The sequence below is a fragment of the Habropoda laboriosa genome, unplaced genomic scaffold (genome assembly GCF_001263275.1).
Source record: "Habropoda laboriosa isolate 0110345459 unplaced genomic scaffold, ASM126327v1 scaffold15, whole genome shotgun sequence".
Lineage (NCBI taxonomy): Eukaryota > Metazoa > Arthropoda > Insecta > Hymenoptera > Apidae > Habropoda > Habropoda laboriosa.
The window spans coordinates 572,432-581,358 of NW_017100141.1; the positions used below are offsets into that span (position 1 = coordinate 572,432).

Below are 8,927 nucleotides of genomic sequence, written 5' to 3' on the forward strand. Positions count from 1 at the left end.
TTACGAGACGTAACCCTGTGAACGGCGTCGATATCGAGGGTCGTTCCTTCCCTTGCACCTATCTTAAATTCGACATTTGTCTACGACACCGTAGAGTCGCCGTAGAAAAATTGATACCAGGGGGGATTTTGCTATCTGCTCGGAACACCGGTGTACCACTGGACGCTGGCAGATCGATGTTTACGATAGCGTTTGGTCGTTGGCACCTAGACATATTGTTGCTTTTCCCTCTACGCTCGCTACCTCCGTGTTATACAAGCTCCCGGCTGCCTTTATGATCGCGCGCTTTTGCAGACTCGACAGGGTCGAGCTTTGATTGTCCTACGATGGACCATCAGCCAGGTTCATTGTTGATTACAGCTCGCTTTGTACCCATCACCCAGCGTTTAGGTTTATATTAACGTCGTGTCGTTAATGGCGATCTCCACGGTGAGCTTCCATAATTACGCAGTTTTACTGGTTAAAGTGAATTTTTTGCCATATTTTTCCGCGAAGCAATGCCGCGTGATTTCGTAGTTTCTGGTTGTCGATAATGCAACGACCGCGGGATCATAGACGAACACGCGATTTTTCCCAGTTCGCACTCTTTTTCGTGGAAATTACAATGCGAGTTCACGCGATCGGAGCAAAAGTACAGTGGATCACGAGAATTTTCAACGAGGTCTTCCATAAATTTTCCTTTGAATAACGCAGGAAGGGAAGAAATTTCCGTGTTCACGAAGCTTTACCGTTCCACGTATTAAACGGAGGCTATACCCTAGTATCGACGTTAGTTCGATGGAAAAGCGTAGGTTTGAAGAACAAGAGAAGGCCAGTCGGACGTGGATTGATAGTCGGCCTCGTTTTCCCACCGAATTCAACGGAGAGAATCGCGCACGAATGCACGCCACGTTGCAATAAACCGTAGCCCCTCCGTGGATATTAAAAGCGGCATAAATATAAAAGTAAGAAACGAGGTCCGGTCGGAATTGCGTTTCCGCGAGTACGGAGAAAGGGTTAAAAATGCGAGCGGTTCGCGGAACGAAGCGTAACAACATGAGAGAACCGGAGCCCTTAGGCGACCAGGCTTAAACTTTCAACGTGCTCTCGCTAATGGAACGTTCCCCACGGAATCAGGAATAAAGGAACGTTTAAATTAAAACTACTCCTGCGGAGCGGTGACGCGACACTTTTTACCGATAGCCATTGATGAAACGCAAACATCTCGATCGGGTAACGATATCTGCAACTTGCGGAATTAAACTTTCGCGACTATTCTTCTTTCAAGAAATCGTAGTAAATTTGGACAAATTGCTTCGTGCAAATATATCAATGAAATTAAAAAGGAAAAGAGCATCTACGATTGGTATAAATGAAGGGTAGCAAGTGTCCCCACTCCCAGAACAGTTCATTACCCGTCTCCGTTCAGTTTGAGGGAGTAACGTGTTACGGCGAGAGTCGTCCAATCCAGAAAACAATCGTGTTGGTACAAGGAAACGAGGTGATGCTTTATTCCGAGTGGTGAAATAGAGGCGGGGTAGATTTAAGGCTGAGAGGGACGGTTAGATTGGAGCGTAGCACGGAGCAGCCAGCAATATGTGGCGATTGTCCTCATCTTTCATCGCTGGAGGAAAGGTGTACTTGGAGGGCTGAGAGAAAAAGAGAGGTCAAAGGCGTGGCGAGACGAGGCGAGGCGCGAAATGGAAAGCTCTCCTTGAAAGCTGTCGCCGGAAAATAGATACAGGTCGCTCATATATACGACCCAGTTGCACGGACTTCCTCTTCCGTTTTCATCCCCCTTATGCTCTTCTTTTTGATCCTTCGCTCGCTCGTTTTTCTTTCCTTTCGTTTCGTTCTCTCTCTCTCTCTCTCTCTCTCTCTCTCCTCTTTTTCTCCCCCTTTTTAGACGACGACGACGACTGCGTTTCACGAATCACCGGTTGACCATCCGGCCCGATACGGATCTCTTACACCCCCTTTTTGCACGTTTCTCTCTCGTGTTTCTCTCAGTTGAAGTAGCGGCTGAATCCCGTGGCATCGTTTCCAGAAGAATCTCTACCCCGTCGCGTTCCCTTAACCCCTTCCTCGATCTCTGGCACGTTCCAATTTCATTACTTATACATTAGCCCCGGCTAATATCGAATAAACGTAGCTAACAAACTTGCTAACGAAATTTGCAAGCTTATCTTCGCCAAGTATTGGAAACTCTTTAAGCACACAATACGACGTTATTAACAAGTTGCTCACCGACGAGCCAACCGCCGCGAAATCCTCTTTAGGAAATTCCATTTTACCCTCGTGATCACGTTTCTTTCTTCTTCGTCTTCTCCTATTCACAGGGTCTATCGATTCGACACAGATTATATATTGCACGACGTACGCTGCTCAAACAGATCACAGAGAGAGAGAGAGAGAGAGAAGCTTGTTCGTCTTTTCTTCCCTATACCTTTGGCTAACATCGACATCGAACGTCGGTATTCGATAATCCAGCGAGGATTTATCGCGCTAATGCAACGGTGATTCTTACGCGGAAGCTTCCTGGTCAGATCCATAAGAAGCTTGTTCGTCTTTTCTTCCCTATACCTTTGGCTAACATCGACATCGAACGTCGGTATTCGATAATCTAGCGAGGATTTATCGCGCTAATGCAACGGTGATTCTTACGCGGAAGCTTCCTGGTCAGATCCATAAATTACGTCAGACAAAAGGCCTGTGAAACGGAAGAGGAGCACAGCTAAATCACAAAAGCTCGCTCAAGGAACCGTTCGAAGGTTTGTTCTGGTGGCAACCAGCCATCGAAATGAAAATTATGACGACTCGCATACGGATTTCCGATTTCTCCGAGATAAATGTATAGGAGATCGATCGTAGCAGCTATTTCTTCCGGCAACTTAATCTCGCGAACGAAAGAGAAAAAAGAGAAATACCTAAATTTCATAGAAATACCGTGTGACGACACGAAAGATTATGGAAAACTGTTTATAAGGTTTAGTGTCTCGTATATTTTTCGTAAAATCGACGAGCACCAAGGTAATGCATGAAGCGCATCGGGTCTGTCCACCGATGAGAAATCGTTTATCGCGTTGTAAATATTCAGGTTCGACTGGGCAGAATCCACAGGAACCGCAGTGATTTAGGAGATCGATTTAATGGTATATCTCTCACGAGTACAGCCTCGTGAAACAAAAGCTCCAGCAAGGATCTCGCGATTTATTCCGCTGTTTATATCAACGGTACACCGGAGATATTCAATATCTTTGCCTCCAGAATTTCTCTATCACCCCTTTCACACCATTATACTCCCATAATCTTCTTTCTCCCTTGATCGAGCGCACCAAAACCCACTGTACGACACAGGGTGTCCCAATTTTCACGTCCTACATCTACATAAAGTTCTTTTCTCACTTATATCCATAAAACATATCGATAAAGTTGACCGAAAAAAACAGAAGAAAAAGAAAATGAAACACTGCATATCGACAAATACTGTTATACACTGTATCAACGTAGGAAGAAATGTAACTGTTGCAATTTTGATCTATTCCGATGTTATCTATAATCCTTATCTGCAATCAGATTGCAGTAATTTAAACACCGTGTTGGCAGTCTGTCAGCTAATCAGATTTTCCCTCTGGTTGAACAGGTGCAATGAGCTAATGGCGTAACCGGGAACACGAGGCCCCGAAACCTTGGCCTCGAGTAGCAGCCCGGCGTGACCAGCACGCAGGCTGTGCAGACCGGATCGGTGCTCGGCCACGTGTCGCCTAAAACACGTCCAGGTACGTGCACGCGAGTGACGTGGTCGTCGTACGTAACGACGACATGTCGTTTCTGCTGAGCCGTGGCGGCCGGAAGGGGCCCATCATATGCTTCGTCGGGCTTCTACTGGTGTTCGCCCTCTATCAACTGGGCATCATCTGCGGTTCTATGAAGTACGTGCCCACCGCTATGATGGTCGCCAAAGAGGTGAGTAATTCCCTCCTTCGTAATTCATTTTCATCGCAATCTCGTGCAAATTGTGGGGGATCTTAATTCGGAATTGTGATCGAGGTTCGGAGATAATAATTTATGTTTACGTCAACTGCTGTTTCCACACTGAATTCTCCTCGCACAATCTTTCCTTCCACGGTTTAAAAATCTTACACCACACTGTGTCACTTAAACATGCACCCTCTCCATTCTCTCCCGGACAATCACACTCCACACTAGTTCGTTTCTTGAGAAAGCGAAGGCAACGATAACGCATCTTCATTCCCAATTTTTCCCTTCTCCTTCCTTCGCCTGTTAAAACCACCGGTAATAATGTTTTTTTCCATAGTTTCGCTCGAAACGCTGGTTCTAATTGAATTTTCTCGAAGGGAGAAGCATTGAAACGTAACTTTTCTGAAATTGCCAGCGCACCGCGCCAGAGCGCCATTATTGCACGGACGATTTACGATCCCGTTGCCGTTACTACGGAGCGAGTAATTACGAATTAGTTTTATCCTAGTTTTCGTGGAATTGTCCCGCAAACAGCGGAAGCCTGCAATCGGGGGCTTTTTTGGGTACAATCATTGATGGCCGAACGACTGGAAACAAACGAGCTCGAGCAACTTTTCCTCCCGTATATACATATAACACGCGCTCCCGGCGACGAATGAAGCGGCAGAATTACACGTTTCGGCGAACAATACCGGGAGCAAACTGACCGTGGCGCGAAGAATACCCGCGAAATGTTGCGTCGAAAATAGGGAGATCGATGCTTCCGAGAGGCGGAAATTAACGACGTATACTTTGTTGCCGGAGGGATGAAAGCTGTTTACCCGCGTACACCGGCCAGCTTTACCGGCGTTTTCTATCGAGGATTAAGCTATCAAATAATGAACAGTGCGATCTTTCTGAATTTTAATGTTCGATTAAAAATCTCGATACGTACAACGAACCTTTCCAATTACAATTGTAATTTACGTATGAATAATTCCGTAGTAGACTCTAACTTCGTTTTATCGATACTTCTTTCTTTTCCTTTTTAATGTGGAATATTTCGCGATGGAAAGCAGATGTACAATTTGTACGATAAATTACATACACACAGTTGGCTCGTCAATTAACCAGCGTCAATTAATCACACAAGCTTCGGTAATCACAGCAAATCAGTTTGTTACACGATTACGTCATAAACTGGGATCCCTGAACAGATGTGCGCTACATTTGTCTGACAACATTGAGCCAGAGGATTCAGTTAGACACTGTAGATAACACGACAGCGCACTATCAAGAATACTATTTGATAACGAACGTACAATCGTTTCGTATCGTCTGTTACGAATCGCGATAATTGTCCTTCTTTTTGAGTCAAACCATTTAAGGAATCTACTCGGGATAGGGGACTCAGGTAGTGCTCGAAATATAGATTATTAATGCACAACAGTTTGCTGTTAAAACTATATATTTGTGAATGAACGTTGTGCAGAGCGCGAAATTTCTAGGCTTACTGATAGGAAAATTGTCGTATCGTGTGGTGTTCGCTATTTTATAAACTACGTGTGTGTTGTGATTGGTGGTGTGAAAACTGTCGTAGGTGGTGGAAGGTTTTTTCGGTGTGTTTGGGGTGTGTCTGCTGGTGGTGTGAAAGTGGGGAATTTGTTCTTACATTTGTTATATTGCTTGTCTGAAAATTGGTGATGTCGAAGGTCTGTTTTATTGCTTAGGGCATGTGGTGTCCAGGTGTGAGAGTCGTCGAATTTTTGGTATGATAAAGTAATTTGCCCATGCCGGCTAAGACCTCGCTTTTTACAAGGTGCTGTCTATTGAAAATAGCGATGTCTGTTACGCATGTGACACGTCCAACTGTGCTCTCGTAACGATACAGCTCGATCTACACTACTTTTCGTCCAAATCTTTCAATGTCAACACCTTACCAAGCATCGATATTTCATTCTCTCGTATTATTCTCGTATAATAAGCCAAAGTACAATTCATTCTGTCATCGAAGTGTCGAAACTGTAACAAGACGATGAAAAGAGAAATTCCAGGACGCCGATGAACGAAAACTGGATCCAACCTGGTCGCGCAAGTAGTAGTAACATAGAAATCTAGTCAGACAAGTAGAAACAACCGTGGTATAATAACCATTCCGCGGCAGATAGTCGAAAGGAACGAGCTATTAGCTCGTTCGCTGAAGCATGAAGCGAACGGTGGCTCGTCTTAACCCGTTTCCACGAGTTCTTCGTGGAAAATTTCAATGGAGACCCTGTTGGAATTAGGCGAGACGCAATTAAAGCTACGCCGACTGGACTTTATCACGTGGATTAGCCTCGTCCCACTTGTTCCTCGCCCTCCATTCATTTTCTTGCCCATCTTCGACGTGACGACGAATTAAATTCCCCTCAACTTTTGCCCCGAAATTCTCCAATTCAACGAGAAACACGTGGAAAAATATCCGTATACCTCTAGGAAAACTACGCTATTTCAGAAATTCTCTCGACCGCTACTCCTTGAAGAACCCCGCTTAACGCATCATGGATTCGTATTATGTTATTACCGAAGAACTAATCGTGGAAATAAGATCGTTTCTAAAGGAAATGAAAGTTAAAGCTTAAAGCTTTGGTTAAACGTTAAAGTTGGTTTCAAGCTAGGGCCACAAAGCGAGTGTAGACACACACATGGAAAAGTGTCTACAATGTTAATTTTTCACTTCCCAAACGAGTTCTCTTTTCTCAATTCTCGATAGAAAGAAAAAAAAAAGAAATTCGTCTCCTGGGGGCCGACTTTGAAAAAGTGGGTTAAACTCATCGATAACTCTTTCCTCGAATTCGTTCGTTCGACATGCGTGGAAGTTTAACAAGAGGCGCACACTTGCTCCGAGCAAAGATCGATTTTTCCGCTGATATTTCCAAGTGGATATTTCCTCTGGAACCTCCTTGGTCGCCTCGTTGGTACGCTGTCCGGTGGAATCAAGGCGGAACTTTTAATCGAATCTCCAACGCTGTCCCATTATGAAAACAATTAATTACCGGGGGACAAGGGGCGCGATGATGAGACGCGAAGGAAAATCGATCGGACGATGTTGACGGTGAGAAAGAGAGAGACGGTGTACTCTGTTCGCGGCGGGAAGACGCGGAACGAAAATAGGAAAGATCGCGCGGGGCGAATTTTAATTTTCCAACGAGGATGCTCGATGGGAATCGCGAACCTGTTCTCCGTGGTCGACTTTGACAGGCGTACACGCGTTCCTATGCATAGCTTATGAGGGAAGTCGGGGTACGCAGCTATCAACTCATATTGTGGCTTTTCGCAGGAGGGGCAGAGATTTCCTTGGAACTTGGTGCCGTGCGATGGAGAACTTTGAAATTGGATTTTTGTTCGCCGAGATTAGCCCGGTGCGACGCGTCACTTCTCGCGCTCCGCCCCGACGGCTTTTAAGTGGCGTTAAAAAAGGAAACGAATTGGTAGGAAAATTGCGATTTAATCTCGCCAGCTCGGGGATTTATACGGATAATTGCCCCGTCATAATCATAGCACCCGTGATTCCTCCGTTCTATTAATCGGAGGACCTCCCGGGTTATCCGGCTCGGAACTTTTCTCACCCCGGCTGTGATCGATGTGACACGCGCAAAGTCGCGGCTGTTCGATTTAACGGCCGATTAACGGGGCTTGAAGAGCCTTCTTTCTTCGTGGGAAAAGTCTCAGCCATTCAAGCAATCTCTGTTAATCTTTTCCCCCTTTTTTTTCGCCGGTCAACGAGGTAAGAGAAGTCAGCTTAGTTGGCCTTTAGACACCTGACAGAATCGTTTAAGAGGACGTTCGAGTATAATTAACACTTCTGGAGCTTCTTCTTCGATATTTTAACAGTACCTATGTATTAATATCTTCTAAAAGATTTATTTCTAGCATTGTTTTATTTATTAATTCAGGAGGAACGTCTTAGGAAAGATAACGCGGAGGGTGAAACGAAGAGAAATGGGGAGGAAACATGTTGTAAATTTCTTTTATTGTTGCCGTTGCCGAACCGAGGAGAGACTCGTGTACACGGAGTAAATGAAATTTTAAAGGCACGCGATGACTCGCGAGAGATTTAAAAAAAGTTGGGCCGTGGCGCGAGGACGAGGTCGGGTCGCGGCGAAAAACGCGATGATCGATCGCGCTCGAATTATCTTGTTACCAAACGAACGAAGGGGTGGTGAGAGGATTGAAAGGCGGTGAAACCGAAGCGGCGAAAAGTTTTCTCGTCGTACGACGAGAAGCGCCCCCTTGACTTCTAACGAGAGCCCCACTATAACGAGGAACAAAGAGATTACTGTCAAAGGGTACGTCGTCGTATTAAAACCCCCTTTCCGTTGCCATATTAAAGCGTGACGCAAATCCTATAGATAACATGTCAGAAGCGAGACACTAAAGGGAACTCGACGGCTTGTGGCTCGATGTGAACGTCAAACACCCAGTTTCTACCTAAAACTGCCAAAGGGAACGTTCCGCCTTTTCGACAAATCAGATACACTTTTCCATCTCGAGACCTGATTATTTTCGCGATTTTTTTCTCTCTTTTTCGTTCTGTTTCGACAGAAAATGAACATTCCTCTTTCCACGGCACGGGAATGCGAATATGCGCGTCGTCCCCTTTGATAGTAGTCGGAGTTCGAACTTCTAACGAGAATCATTAAATCGCGCCGCTATGAAAGCGAGATGAATTCTTTGAGACTTGATTGTAATTACGAATTTTCTCTGTGAAGCACGAAATGAGTATTTCGGGTAAAATTGTGCAACGCGTACTGACGAAAAGGGGTAGTTTTATCACCAGATGACAGAAAAAATTTGATAAATCTCAGAAAGCGAGGATGTAACGATCGATTCTGAAGTGACCACCAGGAGTTTCGTAATTTTCACAAAGAAAAAGTAACCTCGTTCAAAAAAGGGGTTCGACGCCTGAAATCTGTAGTTTTATCGGGGAAAATTCGACAGATCCGAAG

General features: G+C 45.0%; 1 protein-coding gene across 1 annotated transcript in view; it reads left to right on the top strand.

Moving 5' to 3' along the window:
- Positions 1–3,801: 3,801 nt before the first annotated feature.
- LOC108571157 (protein-tyrosine sulfotransferase) overlaps positions 3,802–8,927 on the top strand; it is a 12,592-nt gene continuing 7,466 nt past the window's right edge. The window contains exon 1 of the mRNA XM_017933141.1: positions 3,802–3,945. Coding sequence (XP_017788630.1) covers positions 3,802–3,945 — 144 coding nt within the window. The remainder of the gene's footprint in view (positions 3,946–8,927) is intronic.